Raw genomic sequence first — 23,656 nt, forward strand, 5'->3', positions numbered from 1 at the left:
CCATTTGGTTCCATACTGTCTCTGTGTATTTCCATTTTCATTACTGCAAATATGAGGCAAATATTGTACTTTTTACAATCATTTGACAGCTTATATTATTAGTTACTTTATAGAGCTATTATTATTACCTATTATAAAACACGTGTTAATCACTTAAGCCCTATTTTATACTTGTAGATCTGCTGTTTTCAAAAACGCAGATTTTGAAATATTTACTTAAGTAGGCTACCAAAGTAAATTACTTTTACTTTGATACTTTAAGTATATGAATACCGAACTTTACTGTAATGTATTTCTACATTGCAGTATTGGTACTTGATAATTGGTACTCAAAATTGTAGCCTATACATCGCCCACATTGGTCAAATTGAAAGAGTTTTACTGTATACAGTGTGCCAAGCATCTCTCTAGCAGTCTAACCCTGATGTCATTGCACACTTCCAAGAGTGAGTTACGGTGTGCTGAAAGGGTCAGAAAAGAGAGAGAGAGACAATCAATATTCCATACGATTCTGGCATATAAATCTGGAATGATTAGTCCAGGTAGTTAGCAACGATTAATTGTCGGGGCTAATAAAGTCCTCGGCTGTGGGTGCCAAAGAGGCTGCTGGGAATCGTGGTTCTTTTTATGGGCAAATTAATTTAAAATGCCCCTGAATAAACTCATCAAAGCGGAGCATCAGACACTCATTCCCTTCCCTTCAATCGGTGAAGGGCGAAACAAAGGGACATCACTCACAGAGCATTGTGCACATGCCGTGCACGTGCACACGTGTGTGTGTGTGTGTGTGTGTGTGTGTGTGTGTGTGTGTGTGTGTGTGTGTGTGTGTGTGTGTGTGTGTGTGTGTGTGTGTGTGTGTGTGTGTGTGTGTGTGTGTGTGTGTGTGTGTGTGCACGTGCGTGCGTGCGTGCGTGTGTAATGGCCAAACACAATGATTTCGGCTTTTACACCACGTCGTAAATCTGAAGGGGAAAGAGGGACGTTCGTCATTTACTTTTGTGTTTCCCCTTTCATTATAAAAATGGATATGGCTGCCCAGAGTACCTTATTAATGCCTCGTGCGTGCGTGCATGCGTGCGTGTATGCTTGTGTGTGACACACATTTCACATAAAGGTGATAAAGACATGGTGAGAAAATGGAGAGAAGATAAAGGAGGAGGTGGAGGTGTGTAATGACATCACATCACACTGACAGCAGAAATGTTGAAAATGTTCAAATACAACTCTTTGTCATCGTTCCTGTCCCCGGGGCTAAATGCTACTGGAGTTCTCAGCTCCTCTCTCCCAATAGGATTCTTTAGAGAGGTCATCTGCCTTCCAGCCCTCTTTTCTCTCCTCTCTCTCTCTCTCTGTTAGACAGTTCATAATACTGTGACTGCCACTGGCATGAAGCTGTGCCTGACTTGTATACACAGTAGGCCGGGGTCTGAAAAAAACCAAAACACACATGTGCACACATAGGGCCACGCATGCACACGCCTCATACACGCCAGGCGAGCACACAATCGACATGGTCGGGAATCAACAGCTGAAACAACAACTGCTCTCATAAGGGAAGGCCATTGTGTGTCGGCTGTGCACTGTCTCAAAACCTATAGCAGCACCACCCGCCTCTCTCTCCCCCTCTCCTTCCTTATACTGCTATAATAGTGGACTGTAAAGTTAGAAGCGAATTAACGTTGATGCAGTTTCAGCTTAAGTGACGTTGTGTTAATGCATGTGCTTGTGCGTGTGTGTCTGTCCTTTTAATGTATTTTTCTTATGCCAAAAGCAAACTTGGAGAGCACTCTGAGATTTTCCTAAAAAGAGCCACTGAAACAATACAGTGGAGCCCAAAGCCTGTTTCCATCACGGAGGAAATCCTGCCTTCAGGGCCTCTGATAGTGGTAAGATGGCAGAGAGAGAGAGAGAGAGAGAGAGAGAGAGAGAGAGAGTGCATGTGTGGTGAGTACATCGGCACGATTAGAAAAACAGAGTGGAGGGTTAGGTGAGACATAAAGTAAAGTAAAAGGTGGTCTTGGCACAAATATACAAAAAGGTCAGGATGAGACCATAAAGAACAGGGAGGTTTGGCCGCCAGGATTAATTAAAGAATGATTACTATATGCCAGGATATCCCCCCGTTCAACCCTGATTTTGAAGATCTCCAAAACACCGCACCGGAAACCGGATGTTGACTGAATGGGTGTGTGTGTGTGTGTGTGTGTGTGTTGTCGGAAATTGATCTCTCACTGCTTAACACAAATGATTGTGTTAAGGATGGGAGAGACACATCTCAACATCTCAACAAGTTAGATGACTGCTGAATGTATGCACACAGCTGACCACAAATGTGGACCGTGTGTGTGTGTGTGTGTGTGTGTGTGTGTGTGTGTGTGTGTGTGTGTGTGTGTGTGTGTGTGTGTGTGTGCGTGCGTGCGTGCGTGCGTGCGTGCGTGCGTGCGTGCGTGCGTGCTTTCAGATTTTGTGAGTCCTGAATCCTGAAAATACAATACAGCATTAGTGGCAGGAAACTGGAAAAAGAAGCAAAAGGTGTTTCACTTCTAGTGTAAAAACACAGTTCAGAGCCGCACCCCTCATGTTTAGCTTGAAAACACTGATAGTGCTAACTAACACATGCACTTAGTGCACGGTGAAACTCTGGGTGAAGTAGGCTATTAGGCACAAGATTTGAGGAATGAGGCAGAGAGTGTTTTCCTTGTTAGCACTAGTTCACACAGACAGTGCAGTCTAGCTTAGCTTTCCCTTCCAAAGTAGGGATGAAAAAACTAAGATAAATGATCTTCAAGTGAATAAGAATTACGTGAGGTGTGAGGTGTAGACATAAAAATACATGTTGCTCAAGTGTCTCTTTCACAGCTTTGATGACAGACCATGATGTTCCTTAGTTTTAAGTAGAAGAGGTGACAGACAGACTGTTGCCAGATTTTGTGAGCGCATCAAGCAACCAGGTTTGTGAAAACAAGCCCAAAACAAGTGACTAGGGCAGGTCAGTCAAATGTTATTGTCCAATGTTGTTATAGAGCAGTGGGTCTCAAACATTTTCCAGTCAAGGACCCCCACAATAATATGTAATTGGTCACAGACCCGCAACTGAAAATATTTCTTGCCAGTGACCCCCATATTTGAAACAATAATAATTATGTTTTTAATTCAAGATTATTATTTTTTTAATTGCCTCTGACAACCCATCGCATTGTGATGTAAACTATATAAAGCCCCATATTTACATGAACTAATTCAGGCACACATCGCAGCCAGAGCCCTGAGGTGGACTGACCAGTCCCTTCTGCTCAGACCATACGGCCCTAGGCCTAGACCATTTTAATAGGATAGGATGAAGGATGTCTTTATAGGCTTGTTTTCCCCCCTTTATTTTCCTCTTCATTTATTGCAAATCAGATCGGACCACTGCAGGTTTTTTATATTTTTATATCAAAATACATATTTTTATTTTTATTATATTTTGATGTTGTCGCCATTAACATCATAACACTCTCTGCTACCAATGACATGCTATGCTGAACTTTACATACTGTACAGTCTTACTAGCATTTACATTTTTAGCTATAAACAGTACAATCCCCAGTGTTCATTTCAGTCCAAGGAATGTACACGGTGTACATTTGTACATGCTTAGAGTTAAATGAACACAGAGGAATTCTTATCCAATGCAATTAGCACCATGCTGCTAACTGCATGTTGCAGTGGGTCATCTGAACAATAGACTTTCCTGGCAGATTTTCCTATGGATTTACACACATAAATATTTGCGAGGGAAATGAGGATGATGTGGGGGTGACTCAATTATAAACTGAAGCCATGTGGTTAGGAAAATGGTATTCCCTATATGTGCACCTGGTAGAATGTATTAACCATAGCTGTAAAACATTTGAGGGGATGAGAAATATTATTTTCCTACATCTGACTTCTGCTGCGGGATCTGACCCACAAAGCAATCAATTCAGTCCAATAGCAATTAGCAGTAGAGAAAGGATATTGAAGGGACATAGGAAAGTGACTAGAGAGAGGGAGGTGAAGGTGGCATATGATATTGTTGCTGTTGGGCAGAAACCTCCTAGTCCTATCTCCATTTTTTTTTTTAAGCGTCAAAAGTAGCAGATCTGCAAGATAGAAATGTGCTGTGAAGCGATGCATTTTGAGCTTTTATATCTGCTACTTTTGCTGTCATGGAAAGTAACAGTTACAGTATGGACATATGAGGTTTCCATTTTCCACTCTACAGATATGTCACACAGGTTCTCTGCTGAGGACATTGTGTGATGATTACAGTATGTTGTCGGCACATTAACTAGTTGAACCACCAAAGAAGAAAAAGCAACTTTAAACGACGTCATATACTTGGCCCTAAGGTAAAGTTCAGAGAATACACTGTCAACTCTAACTCTATCGCCTCATCCTTGGACTATTCATGCAGGAAGATGGATGATTAAGTCATGAATGAGGATACCTGCTAATAGTGTGGTAGGGCATCAGACCACCTCCTTATCATTCGTTAATGTATTTAATTAAAATAAATGTGGCATGGAATACATAAATGAGCTGAGGCAGATTCATATTTCAGAAACCTAATGGAATACTGAAAGGGAAGAAAACAGACAGAATCTTATTTCTTGAATGAATATGATGGAAACTGAAAAGTAGGTGGATTTTTTTTTAGGATAGGTCAGTGAATGGCCACTGACCTACAGTACAGGTACAATATGTCTCATACTGGATGTTATTTTAGTTATACTTATTATATACTTAGGAGTTATACTTAGTTGTACGCAGGTGTAAATAGCAGATGTACAAACTCACAACACAACAGCACGACACATTGTGGGAGCTTGTACGGTATATCTAAATTCAGTGCATGCCCAGCACAAGAATAAATTAAGCATTGGTGTTCTGAAGCACAGAAATCTCTGTTTCTATCATCCCGGGGTACCTGAGAGAAATACATGCAAAATCGTAGAATCCTGACCTATTCAATGAATCCATATCTACAGCATGCAAGATTCATCTTATTACATTAGACAAGCTAGTCCGAAACATAGCCATGAAGATTAGATCAAAATGCCCACTGTCCACCTCTCCTTTTTTTAAATCAAAAACTTGTCAAAGACCAATTAAGTCAACCAATTAGATCAGGTTATATTCTACTTTATTGATATCATTAATTGGTGTGTTTGATTGCTCCGGCTAATACATCCGACATACATCACAGTACATAAAGGCGATGCTAGTGGTCATAAAAAGTCAGACAGAAAGTGGTGTTTTATGTTCAGATTCATCCTCCTTTGGTCCCTGTCTGTGAGCCACCCAGCGCCAAGGGGCTGATTTACCTGTCACAACAGGGGGACAGATAATAGGCGTGGTGTAGTGGAGATGGTGGGTAGTAAAGCTGGCGGGGCAATCAGTGACCCAGACAGTGGGAGCGAGAAGGACTCAAGGGGAATACGTAAGACACACCAGTTAACCTCCTGCCACTGAAGCCACAGTGATTTCTGAGCACAGGCCAGAGGACAATGGACTGCACTACACTAATTACGAACAACTGACACCAAGAATGGGAAATACACCCCTAAACGTAACCTTTACTTGGGGGGGAACAGACAGGTGTACATATATTTTTGAAGTATTTGCAGTTAGGAGAACAGTTTAGTTTTTAAATGTCACCTTTACCAAGTCACAAGCCATGGCCTGCTCTATATAAAATGGAAATGTTTCATGGTACAAGAAAGAAGCAGTGCTGTAGCATCACTAGGCCTATGTACGTGTTTCTTAAATAACTCTCTCAGTCCTTAAGCAGCATAATCCATTGATTTGCAACTTTATTCACCTAAATTGTGTGTAGACCATGTTTAATATACTTTGGACAGCTGATGAAATAACTAATAATTATAATAATGTTTTTAGATGTCCGCATACAACATGACTATGATATTCTTAGAATACCGCCAGGGTAAAAATTGTTAAATAAAATAACACACCACTTGTAGTGTAGAGTAGACTATGATCCCCACTATGGAGGGGAGAAATGAAGAGACGTCTCTAGGTCTCTAGGGTGGTACCAGGGCGCACGTCTCAGTCTGGTGGTGGTCTTGGCAATGCTGTTTTAGGTCTGTGGTAAAGCCCCTAGTGTCATAACTGAGTTTTAATGCATTTCTGGGTAAATATGAGTCTGGGACAGTGTTTGTGTGTATTAACCCGCCCAGATGTCCAGTTTGAACTGTGTCAGCATGTTACAGCAAAAGAGGAGAGAGTGTTTATCTGTGTGTTATAGGATACGTTCCATTGGGCCACCAACCTGAGAGACCACCATCATATCACTGACACTCCCTCCTCCAACAGGCAGTGTGACAAACAAAACAGTCAGACCACGTGCATGCTCGCTCGCGCGCACATACACACACACACGCACACATGCACACACACATGCTCGCACAGACGCACATGCACACATGCGCACACAGAAGGTTACATATGTGTAAAACAGTAGTGAGGTGTTCTGAAAATATTAGTTAGAACAAGAATAGAAAACCTCCACCTAACAGTTCCATCTCATAAAAAAACACAGTATTTCTTAATTAAACCCCCAAATTGTGCAGTTATATATTCTCACATACAATTAGAATAACTTTAACCGGTATTTGTCACATCACATTATACATTTGTAAAGCAGTGGCTAAAAATGTTTTGTAGTATTCAGTATAGAGGTAGAGTGAAAAATGGAAATAGGTAGATATGACACATGTAGGCCTATACGTGCACGTATGATATGACGGACCCCCATCATCTTTTATTTATTTACTTGTTTTGGGACCAGGGACCTCCAGAAGCAAAGATTTTAGTTCGCTGAAAGATTTGCACACATTTTCAAGATTTTTCAAAAATAGCAGATCTATACTATTAGCCTGCATATCTGCTTCTTTTGAATAGTCAAAGTATAAAATATGATTAAAGTGGTTAAAATGATTGTGACGCTACATTAACTAATTTTGCTAGGGACCCCCTGCCCTGGGACCCCCTCAAGGACCCTTGGGGGTGCCTGGACCCCACTTTGAGAACCACTGTGAAATGCAAGCCATCTGACTCTTTAGTAGTGTTTGTCATTTTTTTAATATATATATAATGTGTTTTTTTAATGATGATAAGAGCTGCTGTAACACCTTAATTCATTTACCCTCCGAATGAATAAATTACCTACACACAAGCTATATTTTTTATCCCTTTTTTCATTAACATCCTTTATGGAATTTAAAACCTATAGCTACCGTATATATGATTAAAACCAAGACAGATTAAAAAAAAAGTTTTCTATTTAGTGGTTAGCATGTGGGAATGCTTTTTACATAAATGTCAGGGCAATACATGTAATATGTGTGGGCCATTATGGAGAAACCCTAGTGTTGTCCCGTAACATAACAACAACATGCAGGTCTACGGGCTGTCCCGCCACTGACAGTAAAGCGGGTAACCAGATATTCAAAAACACTACGTCATCCCACAATGCACTGCGCCCAGTCTCCTTACAGCATTACCTCATCCCACAATCCACCGCGAGAGCAGCAATGCCTATGCTTCATCGTACGACGGACATGCACAGCCGATCTGCAAGCCCGCAGCGCTGCAAACTGGAGAGGATTTTCAAGGCTGTAGGGCTTGCAGATCGACTGTCGTGTCGGCGCGCCGCACCGCCGTACGGCCGAAGCGTAAACCGAAGAATCTTCTGGGTGGTCGTCTAGGCAACGGCACCTTATCTGAAGATTTCTGAAGCTACGCCCCGCGGACCGCCTCCAGCCAATGGGAGAGCCCAGGCATGACATCATGGCTATTTTTAGAGAAGCAGCGGTAGCCTGATAGATAAGGTTTGCCTTCCACGCTGGACGGGAGAAAGAGCAGAGTATAACAACATCCACCACGGATGAGACACACAGAGAGAGTGGTGGCAAGACACTGACTTATACTATACTACAGAGCAACTTGGGCTCTTCTTTTCATTCCGAGACTTGAATAGAAGGCTGGATTTTCTTTCTTTTTCATTTAAATAAAAATAAATAAATAAAACTTTCTGAACAGTCTTCTCACAACGGGGAATGCCTCATCGGCTGACTCACTGAATCATATCAAGTATTCGGCGGGACGGGTACCGAGTCCGACTAGCGATTTCGAAAGTTTTACAGGAGCCTCGATCGGCAGTGATTTACCCCCGGCAGCTTAAAAGACCGACAGGGGAGAGAGAAAAGAACGACTAAAAGTTGTTTTGTAAGAGACTCGTTTTGTTTCGGTTACTCTTCTATGTCTACCAAGATGGAAACTACATTTTACGACGACTCGCTCAACGCTTTCTCCCAGCATGACAGCGCGGTGTACGGATACAGCAACCCCAAGGCGCTGAAACACACCATGACGCTGAACCTCGCCGACCCGACGGGGCTCACCCTCAAGCCGCATCTGCGGGCGAAAGCCTGCGACATCCTCACGTCGCCGGACGTGGGGCTGCTCAAGCTGGCGTCCCCGGAGCTGGAGCGGCTCATCATCCAGTCGAGCAACGGCCTCATCACCACCACGCCGACCCCGACGCAGTTCATCTGCCCGAAGAACGTCACCGATGAGCAGGAGGGTTTCGCGGAGGGCTTCGTCCGCGCGCTGGCGGAGCTCCATCACCAGCACGTCTTGCCCATGCCCGCCGGCGTGAGTGTCACCTCGGCTCCCCAGAGCAGCGGCAACGCTGCCCTGCCACCTGTTTCATCCGTCGCCGGTGCCACAGTAGTGTACAACAACAATGCCACCATGCGGTCTGACTCGCCGGTGTACGAGGACTTGAACACTTTCAACCCGACCATCAGCACTGTCTCGTTGCCGAATTACACAAACTCGGCCCCTACTATGTCCTTCTCGGCAGCCCCGCCGCAGCTCCCCATGTACGGGCAGCACTCCGCGCTCATTCCCCGCCTAGCGGCGCTCAAAGAAGAGCCCCAGACGGTGCCGGAGATGCCCGGGGACAGCCCTCCTCTCTCGCCCATTGACATGGAGAGCCAGGAGCGCATCAAGGCCGAGAGGAAGCGCATGAGGAACCGCGTCGCGGCTTCCAAGTGCCGGAAGAGGAAGCTGGAGAGGATCTCTAGGCTGGAGGACAAGGTGAAGAACCTCAAGTCGCAGAACTCGGAGCTCGCCTCCACCGCCAACATGTTGCGCGAGCAGGTGGCACAGCTCAAACAGAAGGTGATGAACCACGTTAACAGCGGCTGCCAACTGATGCTGACGCAGCAACTGCAGACCTTCTGAGAAGGTAAAACAAAGACTATGAACGACATAGACAGTTCGTTTGAAAGTGAATGGCCGTATCTCTCAATGGATCTGGGACGATATGGCACGAGACTGGCAGGACGGACCCGGGCTGGCACTTTACACACAGTGCCCCCCCCCATCCCCCCCACCCAAGGCGCTCCACTCCACGATGGCGCGTCCCCGACAGGACAGTGGGTGACAGTGGTGGACCGGAGGGGGGAATGGCAACAAGCAGGACATCTTTCTGTTTTGTTTTAATTGTTTTACAGAACAGGACAGGACTTGTGTTTACTTTACCTTTACACCAAACTCTGCATGGGCCTGATCGTGACCATCAACAGGAGACATTCAGTATTAGAGAGGATTAAAGAACATGCAATACAGACTGTTCTTGCTGTAGGCTATCCACATGGCGCCAAAAAATGAGACTTGCTGGCTGAAAAGTTATAACAAAAGGCTGCCTGACTTTCTGAGTTACAGTACTTTTTTCTTAATTGTAAGAAACTATTAAGTTAGAAAAGCTTCAAGATTTACTTGTTTCTTTCTAAGGTTGTTTGATGGGGTTTCACTCATTGCTATGTATATAAGATCAACTTGGAGTACTTATGTTTACCATTTGTAATAAGAATACTGCATAATTTTTTATGTTTATTATTTTCTGAGCACTTCAGAAACGAATCAATATTTAAGAAATGTAATAAACTGTGTAAATTGAAACAACAGTGACTCTGTGTTCTTTGATAGGGGGGGCAGTGGGTGTGTTATGGGAGCCTCACACAATAAAACATGTTGCAACATGTTACAAGAGCAACTAGCTCCCAGTACCTCAAGATAAATTCCATTAGTGCAGGCCAGGGTATTGATCCTGTTTAAGTGATTGTGTTTCAGTCTGCCTGAGACCAGCTGCACTATTGCAAAGTGTGAACAGAGTTGCTCGGACTCTGTGAGTCAGCTACATTTTTAAAACTGCAGATCAAATTATGTCAAAGAAAAAAATATACATTTTTACTTGCTGGTCAAGTACATGGTATAAAACAAATTGACACAAATGAAAGCAGAGAGAATGCAATCTTCTCTAGGAGCTATAGTAGGCCTACTTGATAAGGCTATCATGATCATCATAGCATGCTGTTCTCCTATCAGAAGTAATGGCATGTTATAACAATCATTACTGATGACAAAACACATGGTTACATTATTTAAATTAACCAGTATGCCTAGTTATTGTGCAATGGGCAAGGGGATATTTGACCTATATATTTTCCCAGAAATAACAATGTCATATACACATTATCAGTCTCAAATATTATTTTCATCGAAAAAGTAAACAAACAAACAGAACAACAACAACTAACACATTCCTTATAATCAGTGGTGGAAGAAGTAGGTCTACAGATTATAATTTACTTAAGTAAAAGTATACATCCCACAATATAGCACAACGTTTTTACAAGTTAAGGGCCTGTATTGAAAATTGTATGAAGAGTCAAAGTACAAAAGTATTGGCATCAAAATATACTTATAGTACGAAAGTAACAAGTTAACAACACAACGTGTTGAAGTGCTTGTAGATTGGATATTATTGAATAGCTGAAGTATAACATAGGGCTTTGCAATAATAATTGAAATCTACTAAGTATCTTAAACTAAATATGTCTAAAGTGGAGCTAGAAGTAGGCTACATTTACCTTGGATATATGTATAGTGTAGTTGTAGTAGAGTAGAAGTATTCATGAAGTAGGCTATTTTATGCTGAAAATGTTATATTCAAGTACTAAAGTAAAACATAAAGTACCTAAACATTTTTACTTGTGTATAATATTTAAGTACTTAGTTACTTTCCACCACTGTTTATAATAAAACACAGAAAGAACATCAATAATAGCAGATAGTGTTGGTACAGTACAGTCTAGTCTAGTCTAGAAGGTTCTCTAAATGTTCCAGTTATACTACTGCTATCCACAAGAGGGCGACATTGTCTAACAGTTGGCGCCTACCAGGCGCCATTGCTGTCTGGGATCTATCCAATGTCCAATCCATTTTATTTATAAAGCACATTTTCATACAACAGAGGTGAAACAATGTGCTGTACACAAATAAATACTAAAATCAAAGAAAGAAAAAAAACAATACATAAACAGGGCAACATAGGGACATAATGCAGTGGAAGCAGCAACTCTTAATCAGTATGTGTCCAAATGCCAAGGAGTAGGCTACAAGTGAGTTTTCAGACGTGATTTGAACAAAGGCAAGGTTTGAGAAGCTCTATAAGGTGGAAGTTCATTCCACAGTGTGGGTGTAAAATCATAAATGACCTATCCCCCGTGATTTCAGCTTTGAGAGGTGACTGGTCAGTCAATCGACCTCAGGGCCCTTGATCTATAATTTCATATTCGTTTTACATTAATGATAACGAATATAGCCTGTTTGAAATATATATCAAAATATAAGATGTGTGATACATTAAAACAACATCTTATTCAAGCAATGTATTGTTCTAGTATATTTTCTGCTTGAACTGAACATTAGCCTAATTAATAGATTCATGTCAGGATATTATTGAGCATGAATGAATGGATTCACACAGTATGTGTACATATTTGAAACAATATATTGATTTACATTATATTTTACACCATTATGGTAATGTTTATTTAGTCATGAAGGTCTCTTAAGATCAAATGATGGACTGACTAAATAGGCTATATACAAATAAAAATTATAAAATACAATTCAAACACCAATATAGGGCCTCCAATAGACAATGGCAACAAATAACAGATCAACAGTGTGAAACAACAGATTTAACATAATAACATTTAGAGAAATTCTCTGAGAAATCTTAGAACAGCAATTTTGCTTATTTTCAGTCCAATCGGTTACATTACACTTAAATCTACTTAAATGACAGGGGATTCAAATGTGATTTATAAAAAATAATCAGTCAGTTGTATCAGATTTTGTATTTGGGCCTTAAAATATTATCTTTTAAGCATGCAAATGTTTTCCATCATCACGTGAATGGCTATTTCAACTCTGGTGTAATATTCTGGGTAATTTCGAATAAAATCAAGTGTGGCTCAGCTGGTATTGTATAATTGTACTGTTATCATTAAGAAAATCTGCTCCTGTTTTGCCCCAATATGTGCGAACATGACATCATTCCGGAAGTGGTATCTCCTGACCATATAAGGACACCCACTCGTCGGAAGAACTACGTCACCATGGCATAGGCGCGTTTTACGGGAAATGAGTCGCTCCAAAGCTGCTGGGCACTGGCAGTATAGTGTAGGCTACCATGTGGATTATTAGAGCTCAGCGGGTGTGCTGCTGAATGTTAAACAATACAACAATCTGCCTTAACGTTACGCAGTTGCATTGCATGCATAGCAAGGCAATTATCGGTAACGTTCCAAAGAACAGGCAAACAAGAGGAAATCATTCATGATTGTAGAAAGTTTCTCCCAAATAAGGCAATAAGCTGTTAATTAATTTATAAGATGTAGCTAGGCTATCTAATCAATTCATACATAATGTTTATAATCGTATGTTGATATGGGGTGTTCTTTGAGAGCAAATGTTCAAGTTCAAGTGTGTTTATGTCACACATTATAGGCCTAATATACCTGGTATACAGCATTATGGGCAGTTACATTCCTGTACTTAAGGCTTCTTCAACAGTGTTGAGAATATGCAAATATCATAAAATAAGATAGAAGAAGTTAAAATTGTAGTAGTCTATATTAACAGTGATAGAAAGGGATCATAAAAGATAAATAGCCTAACATTTGTCGCATGATAAAGGAGTGGGGACCAAATTGAATAGTAGGCTAGTAGGCCTAAGTAAGTAAGTAAGTAAGTGTGTGTGTGTGTGTGTGTGTGTGTGTGTGTGTGTGTGTGTGTGTGTGTGTGTGTGTGTGTGTGTGTGTGTGCGCGCATGCGTGTGTGTGTGTGTTATACAGCTTGGCTACAAATGTAAACTACTTGTGTTCATATTTGGAAGCCTCGGTAATGTCCATAAATCAGTCGTGAGGGGCCTGCAGATTGCAGGCATGCCCAAGCCGAGAGCTGCATCGGCAAAATTCTGTTCAGTGTCTGCAATAATTGGCAGTCGCCATATTTGGAGAATAAAATGTGAATGCAAATAAAGATGTTAAATGTGTGAGTGCGTGCGTGCGTCGGTGCGTGTGTGCGTCATACCTGCCAACTTCAGATCGTCAGATAAAAGCATATAGCAAGTATGTGGGGCATATGGGCCGTTGACACATGGGATGCCCACGCAAAAAGGGTGAAATCCCCCCAAACAGGAGAAAGGCAGGAGAAATTGAGGTCTGGCCATACAGTATATGGAGCGTGTTTTAAGTGTACAGGGCTTGATGAGGTCAGATCAACATAATGGAATATCAGAACGGGTCTTCCTAACTGTTCAGGGGGATAAGTGAACTCAGAGTCATCTGTCTCCATTGCCTTTAGACCTATAGCAAGCATTCTCTCCATGGGTAACATTGTATATATATCCCGGCACCACTGCGTAACTGTTGGTGGTTTATCCATAATCCAATTGAAAAGGATACATTTTCTGACAGAACTAATAATTTTTGAAGAAGCATAACATTTGATGGGTTCAGGGACATAGTCCGTTCTGGAAGGCTGAGCAGTTAAATAGACCTGGTTTCTTCAATTCTACAGCATATTTGGTTGTGGTGAATCATGATGATTTGGTGTTCCATGATATTGCACATTGAGAAAAACACAGTGAATAACAAGATGAGAAGCAAGCTACAGATGTATTGCTTTTTAGCTTCTTACTCTGTTTTATACCAGTGCTAAGTAACCTCCTGGCTGAAATGTTTTTTATAGAACAACATATGGTACATTTTATTCATCTCGACTGGAAGCAAATTTATGAGGATTCAGGCCCTGCTTATGAAAACAACCAATAACTTAATTGCAGGTTTTGGCAGCATAATGACAACTGGCCAAAGCCACACAAAGGATAGGTAGAGTTGTAAATGCTGTCTCTATTTACCTGGTTGCCTAGGTGAGATAATTCACTTAGCAATGAGATATATAATACACACATACCAGACAGTCCAACTTATGAGATCTCTGGCTTGCTGAGTGTATCGTCATTTTAAAATGATCAACACAAAACTCAAGGGTTTTCAGAATTTTAAAGCAGCGCACACTGCTAATCCCTATGCTATAGATGTGATCAAGGGAAAGAAGTCAGATCTGGTCTATGGCATCTCACATACTGAACACCTGCTGGATCTTCTCGTCACAGAGGGAGTCATCACAACTGCCAAGAAATCCATCGTTTTGACCATTGGGACACAGAAAGAGCAGAACTCCAGGCTCCTGGACATCCTGGTGGCCAGAGGTGAGAGGGCTTGTCGGAAATTCTTCCACCCGTGTCTTTTGCTAGCAGAGCCCGACCTTTATCAGCGCATCAAGGCCTATGTGGGGGTTGTGAACGAACATATTCGAGATCCTAGGAGACAGCTGATTGGGTATTTGTTAGAGAGGGATGAGGAGGGATTGGTTAAGACTAATACACAGGTTGTCAACCAGAAGGCTACTAGTTCGAAGAGCTCTAAAACTCAAAAGGAGGACAGGACCACGGTCCCAGAGTGGTATGAACCAGCACAGAGCAAGCCACAAAACATTTTTGACATTGTTGCCTCGGAGGACTTGTCACTGCTGAAGGAGCGCTTAGAAGACGCTGACATTAACATTCTTAATTCCACCAATGAAACGCTGTTACACATAGCCGCTGAACATGGCCACCTGTCAGTCATCGAGCTCCTCATCCATAGAGGGGCCAGGCTGGACCTGATAGATAACAATGGTCAAACAGCTCTTCACCGGGCAGCCGGCAGGGGCCACACTGAGGCGGTCAGGGCCCTCGTGAAGAGCGGGGCCCCCATTTACCTCCAGGATAAACAGGCTAAGACACCTGTCCACCTGGCAGCAAAGAACAATCACCTGGGATCAGTCAAAGCCCTCGTGAAAGAGGAGACCAGGCAAAAACAGATGCAAGACTCGTTCCTCCACATCACTGCCAGAGAGGATGACTGGAGGTTGGCTGAGGTGCTTCTGCAGAGTGGGGCTGCTGTTGATGCCAGGAATTGCCACAAGGAGACAGCAATGTCCCTTGCAGTCACTGGTAACAATGAGAAAACCGTGACTGTCCTTCTTAATGCAGGCGCAAAGGTTAGCCATGCAGATATACTTAAAGCTATTGAACTCAATCATGGATCTATACTGCATTTACTGCTTGGTGAGTCTCAAGTTCTCAACCTCATACTGTATATTCGTTATAGTGTTGTAATTATTATTATCATCACGGTAGTCATTTATGACAATTTAAATATTTCAATAGCACTGAAAAAGAGATTTTTTTAAATGTAAAACTGTGAATACTTTTTTACATTTATAATTTTGCAAATCTTAATAGCGCATGCCAGAGGAGCCCTGAGTGCAGAGACCCTGGGCTCTGCTCTCTTCTCAGCTGTGAAAAAGAACCAAGATGAAGTGATGACTGCTCTGATAGACCATGGAGCTGATGTAAATTTGTACGACAAGCAGGGATACACTGCCCTCCTGTTGTCTGCTGAGTTGGGGCACACAGAGGCATTCAGGTAAATGTATACAGTTACTCTGAGACAGGCCATGCTTAACTGATTATCAGCTAGTTTTATATTCAACAGGGCCGTTAATCGATTGATTATCAAAAAGTAACAGTAATGGGTCGCACACACCAAGGCTGCATTTGAACGGGTAACGCACCACAAGTCAGAGCGTGGTGGTCACACAAGAAAGGTTTTCTATGATCATTGATCAACTACTCAGACAAAATCCATGATCTCCTTCTAGACCCGGTGTGAAATCCCCGGCAGGAGACTACATCACCAGTTCAGTCAAGACCACATTACACAAAATATTATTAATCACAGAGCTTTCTGTTCATTTCTATTCTGTGACGCTATGTAACATAGGCAAGGAATTTGGGAGAGAAGGTATATTGTCTACAAAATAAAAAACAGTTGTTTTTGTACATGATTGCAAACAATAGAATTATCTGACTGACTTTTCCTTTTTTGTTTTTGCTTGTTTTTACTTCAGAGCTCTGGCAGCAAAACAGGCCAGACTTGATGCCACACTACCCAACCTGTCCTCAGTTTTACACCTAGCTACCCAGAGTGGCAGTGTGTCTATAGTGCAGACACTTCTGGAGAAGGGATTAGATCCTAACATCACAGGACCTGAAGGCCATACCCCTCTGCACGTGGCAGCACAACACAACAGGTCAGCATTAGCTGGTCTGCTGTTGAGAGCTGGGGCTCAGGTAAATTCTGACATTATGTAATAAATACAGTATGTAATTTATTTTAGAAGCAATCATTCTTGGATGATTATTGTAGATTCCTATAGGGACACATATAACCTTGCAAATTGGACTCATGGCATTCGGTATCATGAAGTTAAATATAGCGCTTGGGTAGCATAGTGGCAAAGTATCTGCCCACCACCACGGAGGGTTTGAATCCACTGTGGTCCATCCGGCTTTGTCAAGCGTCTACATGAACATAATTGATCCGTGTTCCGTTCAGGGGAGGGAAGCCGGAAAGGGCTTCCGCCTCAGCCCATAAGAATATGCAGTGACAATAATCACCCTAATTGTCACTGCATGTATTTAGTCATTAAGCCAATTTAGCAATTTAGACTAATAGGGCCTTTGTCCTACTCAGCCCGTAAGAATACAGTATTCTTACGGCTGAGGTCGGCAGAGAGTGTTGGGTGGGAGGAGTAGGACAAAGGCCCTATTAGTCTAAATTGCAAAATTGGCTTAATGACTAAATTAAATTGGGGATAAGAAAGGGGTAAGAAAAACATATACTACTATACTATGAGTGAATACTTAACAAGTTTAGTTTCATTTCATCAGGTGAATGCAGTGACTCAGGATGGCCTGACTCCTCTTCATCTTGCCAGCCAGCTGGGTCATACAGAGACAGTGACCCAGCTTCTTCAGGGCAAGGCCGACCCAGGAGCAAAGGACAGGCAGGGGAGGACAGCCATGCACTGGGCAGCATCAACCCAGAGGGAAACCCCTGTGGTGAGCCTTCTCATCTCAGCTGGAGCGGACCCAAACACCATTGACAAGGAGAAGAAAACCCCCCTGCACCTAGCCGCTGGTGAGGGAAGCATGGCTGCTGTGACATCACTACTGTCCCACAAGGCAAAGGCAGGGGCCAAGGACATGAACGGTTCCACTGCTCTCCATTACGCAGCAGCTAACGGGCAGGCTGCACTGGTCACAGTGCTTCTTCAAGCACTGAATAACAAGGGAGTGGACGAGAGGAACGTATGGAGGAGAACCCCTCTCCATGCTGCAGCTGAGAAAGGCCACTACAGTGCGGTTGAGCTGCTCCTGGAGGCCGGGGCAAAGATCAACGCTATAGACAACAGTAAGGACACGGCCCTACACTGTGCTGCTCGGGGTGGGCACCAAGAGGCAGTCAGGAGACTGCTGGGCTGGGGTCAGGCCGGGCAGGCGGGACACAGGAAGAGGGCAGATCTGCAGACCACCAACAACGTAGGGAAGACTCCATTACAGGTGGCAGAGGGTGGAAACACATTGGAGCACGAGGCCATCGCAACCTTGCTGAAGAGAAAGATGTTTCTGATCAAGTAGGGGAAGGGAAGATCAGACATTTTAGTAGGATGGACATACATTTAAGGAGTAATGTTCTTGATTGAAATAAAACATATGTGTCTATCATGTAACATCAAACCCATCATAATCAAGGATAACGCAAATAAGAAAAAAAGTATTTTCCCCACGTATACAGTGAAGTAGATAATAGCCTTTATAGCTAGACTACAATCCCCTATTGAATCCCCACATTTATTTGTTTGAATATAAATACGTATCATATCCAACGTTTCATTTTATTGACTGAGATATTTGAATATAGTAATTAGCTTTCACAAATAACAGTCAGTTGACCGTCGTTTCTCTAATTGACCACAGGTATTTATCACCTACAAGTTACAACTACAATGCAAACAAAACTCCCAAAGTCATATAGTAGCCTACTATTCAAATGTAAAATTGTAATTTGTAAATTAAATAAAATAAAAAGTTGCAAAGAGCATCGACAGTTTTGAAATCTTATTTAAATTTAAAAAAGAAGATCATGAACTAACAAAAACCACCCAATAGGGTTGCCTCCTTTTCTAGACTGGGGCATAACTACACCATTACACGTGACCACGGTTTCAAAGTCACGTGACGTGGTGGAACGTAAACAGCCAGTGCAATATTATATTAGCGGTTCCATTCACTGTCCATTTTTACACCTTGTTACTGACTGTGCAAAGATGGCAAGGAACGAGGAGAAGCAACAAGGAAGGCTCAACAGACTGTGGCTTCAGAAAGAGAAAGAGGGCAAGTTGTAGCCAATTAAGTTGTGTCTGCTAGCAGTAGCTATACTAGCTACCCTTGTTTACCTTTTCTGTATGGGAACCTTCCAAAATACAGAAACGGTAAACGAGCGTCCTGAAACCCTACAGCCTACCCTACAGTATATGAAGCTGACAGCATTTGCTAGTTTTCTGAATGAATTCACGAAAAATAATCTAAGGTATAGGCTTAATTGTTAAAATAAGTATGTTCATTAGAAGTAAAACAAAACAAAAGAAAGAAACATAGGCCTACAATGTACCAGAGCTATGCCTACATGTATTTATAGTACCTACACAACAGCACACTGTTTGATTAGTATTACTATGTTTAACTTAGTAATTGTTTGGTATTTTAGGTGAGAATTAACCTTTCTCACTCTTATTTCTGTGTCTTTTAATAATGTTACCTTTGTACTGTTTTTATTGTGGGAATAAATGAAACACAACAAAAACACTACACATACCCTCATTAATATTATTCCACCAATGTTATTTTACTGATGTTAGTATTCATTTGGAGCAATCTATGACAATGTTAGCCTTTGTAAAAGAGATAAAAATGTAACATGTCTTTCATATGTTTTGCAGAGGGACGCATCAAAGTACATGAGCGGAGACCCAAATTGGTAATTTATTAAAGCTTTTAAAACACCTGGATCTAGCTGTTCTAATTCTAACATGACAATTCCATTTAATACTGCCTAAACCTAGCCACAATTTGAAACACTATATACAGTATATGTTTTAATAATGGGTTGAACCTCGAGTTGCAACACCAGCCATTGACAATCCATTCATCCAAACAGAAATGTCTGATCTGCTTGTATTAAATAACGTTAAACTCACCAACATTGCAGCTGTAAGGGATGCTTGAATTACCCTCTTTCAATCTGTAAAGCGTTTGTTTCATAAAAATCCACCATAGACACGTTATGAGTTACTTTCTGCTGTAGTGTTGTAGTTTGGAAGGACTCGTCTGAAGTCACTGAGCGGCCCGAGCGTACGACCACCTATTTCGAATTTGCACAAGGAAGCAGCAGTACGATGCGTTAATGAAAACGAGTACTTCCAAAAACGTATCACCTGCACAGAATGTCTTAACAGAAAGTAGCTCATAACATGTCTACGGGGGATTTTTATGAAACAAACTCTTTGCAGATTGAAAGAGGATAATTCAAGCTTTCCTTACAGCTGAAATGTTGGTGAGTTTAACGTTATTTAATACAAGCAGATCTGACTTTTCTGTTTGGATGAATGGATTGTCAATGGCTGGTATTGCAACTCTAGATTCAACCCATTATTTAAAAAAATCTTTTGTTGCAAATTGCAGCTGGCCTTGACTCCTTTTTCATGTCATTCCTTTTTTCCTACAGTCGACTCTTAATTCTGCCTCATCTGTGAAGAAGTGGATCCCTAGTATCAAGAGTGAAATTGAGTATTACCTGCAGGTAAATTCACATGTATTGTGTGGTGAACCTGATTCCAACTGCTGGCACTTCATGAGGTTGTTCAGGAAAAAGTTAGAATGGCCAGACTCATTGCAATGATGAATCAATGGCCTCTACAATCTGTCAGTTTCATGTCCATTCATTGTTTGCTTCCCTCTCCAGATGGAGAGGTGATTACATTGCAATGCTTGGGAACTATACTGCTACATATTACGCTTTTCTTAATATTTCACAGCAGTCCCAGCTTTCCCACTACCCAGAAAGAAAGATAGCAGAGTTCCAGCTATGCATTGATGCCCTGGAGAAAGAATACAAACGCTTCATCACAAAACTACGGATTGTTGACCCCTCCTGTAAACATAAGCCATGGACTCCTCGGGCATATGCCAAGAGGAGGGAAGACACACAAGACTCTCCAAGCAGTGGTCAGTTTAACAAACCTAAAGTATAAAGGAGCACACTGCTCACTGCTGTGTTTTTCGGATTAAGTCCTTGCAGACTGGTGCGTTTTTCAGAAAAACAACGACGCAACTGAAATTTGCTCCGATATTCGGGTCAGAAAAGAGAAAACGCAGCAGTGTGCAGGGACCTTTAGAGGATTGCTCAAAGCGATTACATTGTCTGATGTCACTACTATATAAGAGGATGAGATGAGAGGAGAGGCTGAGATTGATATGTCATCAAACGGAGTAGATGTCCTGTGTATATATACACTATATGTCATAGTTTGATGAAGTCCGATATCCACATGGGAGACACTCCATAGACCCAGTGAGTCTTGTTCAAGCAAGCAAAATCACTACTTGCGCAAGCAGAGTGCAAGTATTAAGGTCGGCTGGACCAGAAGTGGTATGTATGTATGGTAGGCGTGGTTATAATCGGCTGTTGATGGTGACGTAATTAAGATAGGTTTCAGAATACATACATATACTGTAGGTATCACTCTGTTAATTCAAGTTTCTTCGATGTTTCCAGAACTCTTTTTTTGTTGCTTAATGCTTAATATGTACATTTTCATTGGGGAGGGGATTTCAACCACTGATGATGGCAGTTATTATTATTATTATTGAAAAACGAAAAACCTGGAGCCCATCTTATCAGACATGTTGTTTTGAGTGTTTGTCATATTTTGTGACCTGTAGTAGGTATACAAAATTGGGTTTCTGTTTCATTTCTCTTGATAGGATGATAGTATCAGTGCTTACATCAAACGTATTACAAGCCTTCTGTTTTCTCCCCTATTTTCACTCTCATGCACAGTTAAGAAATCACGGCATTGTGAGCCACATGGCGGCAGTGGTCCCTTGAGGGGAGTTGAAAGTGACATGGCTGGTGAAAGGACAGAAGGTTACGCAGCCTCAGCTGATGGCAAAACAGGACATCACAACCAACCAGAAGCTGAGCCCAGAGCCCCTGTTACCCCCAATCCCACTCCAGAACCTCCAAGGCTAGTGTGTGCGGACCAGGACCAGCCACTCTCTTTTGACCGTACCCGACTGGCAGTGGCAGTGGCTGGGTTTAGAGGGCCGGTAGCTCAGCCGGATTTGTCTCATACACGCAGTCTAGTCAGGACGTTGCAGTCTGGCCTGCCGAACCTCTATAATCCCACTCTGGGACAAACTATTTTGGATCAGAGCAGAGACATTTCTGAAGAGACAGGAATTGGGGACATTAGTGGACAGAAAGGTGAAGTCACAGAGCAGAATCCAGGGTCTGACTGTACAGGGAGGACCACAAAATCCTGCGTCACTGGGATGATGGAAGCAGGGAATGTACTTGGACTGTGTTGTTATTCTTCTTCAGATGAAGACTCTTATACGTGACACCGGTAGATTACAATGACACCTGTATGTCTGGTGTTACGGTTTTGTACATATGGCTAAGATGATGTATATTTTGTTTGGAAACTGTCGTACATTATAGGTATTCTGCTGTAAATGTGAATGGTGATAAACAACAGTACAGTGGGAGGTAATTTTGTAAGAAATTGCAGTATGTAATAATCTGATCTGTGACAAATCTATAAGAATGACTGGAAAAGGAATAGTTTAGAAAAATGTCTTGAGTGGAGAAATTGTGCAATCAGTGTAATGCCGTGTAAAACCGTCATCAAGAGTCAAGACCACACTTGCACCGTTATGCAGGCTGAAGAGAAAATACTTGCTAACTAAGTGAGTCACTGGTTAGACTTTCTGTGTGCAGTGAGGCTGTGCACGGCCTGGTTAGTCCCCAAACCCCTCCCTCTGCCTCCGTTTCAGCTATGAGGGTTGCGAAACTGGTGGCGTGTCGAAAGCAGGAACTTTACATGGCTCATGGTTACCACTTACCACTGACGTAGAGGTCTACATTGCTGTTGCGTGCAACTTTTCTGGAAAATAAATTGAATTCAGTCATAACTCACGAATAGGTTTAACCAATATTTATTATAGAATCAGAGTCATGCATATAAATCAAGTGTGCATATAAATATTATCTTTGCATTCGGCTCTGCTGCAATTTTCTCACTGCTCGGCACAATTAAACACCATCATTAAATATAAAGAGCAGGGAGGTAAATGGTAAATGGTGCATTTATATAGTGCCTTTATCCAAAGCGCTTTACATAGATTGTGCATTACATTCACCCATTCACACACACATTCATACACCGATTGCGGTGGAAGCCATCAGCCATGCAAGGTACCAACCAGCACATCAGGAGCAATTTGGGGTTCAGTGTCTTTTCCATGTAGATTGATCATTGGACGACCTGCTCTACCTCCTGAGCCACAGTCGCCCTGGTAGATATACATTAACGGATAGGTAACGGATATACAATAACAACCCCCATGAGGAACAGAAATAACAGCCCACCAGTGGTGGTGGGAGCAAATAGTGCAACAACAACCAGGAATCATGCAGAAGGAAGGCAGGAAGAATGCATGCAGTCTAGGCGAGCTTAAACACCCCGCCTAATTGGTCAGCAAATGACATGTGGGTCTTGCAAACACTATATAATTACCCACATATTAACCCCTCGAATACATTTATGTCCCTTGGGCATAGCATGAACCCGCTCGAGTATATCTGACTAACTCCGCAAGCTACGTATCGTATATCTTTACGTCTTTGAGGAAGAGCATCAGCTTTCTCTCCATGGTGGCTATATAAAAGCCTTGAGTCTCCATTTGTTTCTGCAATTTAGCTAACCAAGCTAATTGACTTTAGTTAGTCCTGATTTTGGCAGTTGCATCAGTCTTATGGAAAATGCATAACCTCTGTGAAAACTAGATCTGCACTCTGTCGAGCACGCAAGTACTGCCGACCTCTCGAAAATATTAAAATGAAATACTAAAACAACAAATAAACCTTTAAAGAAATCCGACATTAATATAAAATACAATTATTTTCTACAAAAGACTTTAGAGAGAATAGATATGATAGATATTTAATTTCTA

At 42.0% G+C, this 23,656-nt stretch overlaps 3 protein-coding genes across 3 annotated transcripts; all 3 read left to right on the forward strand.

The window, feature by feature from the left end:
• Positions 1-7,917: 7,917 nt before the first annotated feature.
• On the forward strand, positions 7,918-10,008 carry jun (Jun proto-oncogene, AP-1 transcription factor subunit). Its single transcript, XM_080770161.1, has one exon. The coding sequence runs from the start codon at positions 8,305-8,307 to the stop codon at positions 9,292-9,294; it is 990 nt and encodes a 329-aa protein (XP_080626287.1). The 5' UTR covers positions 7,918-8,304; the 3' UTR covers positions 9,295-10,008.
• A 4,428-nt stretch (positions 10,009-14,436) lies between these two features.
• caiap (CARD- and ANK-containing Inflammasome Adaptor Protein) lies at positions 14,437-17,998 on the forward strand (the record flags this gene model as incomplete). Its single annotated transcript, XM_080770502.1, has 4 exons — positions 14,437-15,466; positions 15,812-15,941; positions 16,426-16,648; positions 17,249-17,998. 4 exons carry the CDS (start codon positions 14,437-14,439, stop codon positions 17,996-17,998), a joined length of 2,133 nt encoding a protein of 710 aa, XP_080626628.1.
• Positions 17,999-18,616: 618 nt separating this feature from the next.
• Positions 18,617-22,614, forward strand: LOC308319748 (uncharacterized protein). Its single transcript, XM_080769928.1, has 5 exons — positions 18,617-18,754; positions 19,360-19,397; positions 20,145-20,219; positions 20,455-20,644; positions 21,480-22,614. Exons 1-5 carry the CDS (start codon positions 18,688-18,690, stop codon positions 22,040-22,042), a joined length of 933 nt encoding a protein of 310 aa, XP_080626054.1. The 5' UTR covers positions 18,617-18,687; the 3' UTR covers positions 22,043-22,614.
• The last annotated feature ends 1,042 nt before the right edge of the window (positions 22,615-23,656 follow it).

Source organism: Protomyctophum bolini (genome assembly GCF_963924005.1).
Source record: "Protomyctophum bolini genome assembly, chromosome: 8".
Taxonomy (NCBI): Eukaryota; Metazoa; Chordata; class Actinopteri; order Myctophiformes; family Myctophidae; genus Protomyctophum; species Protomyctophum bolini.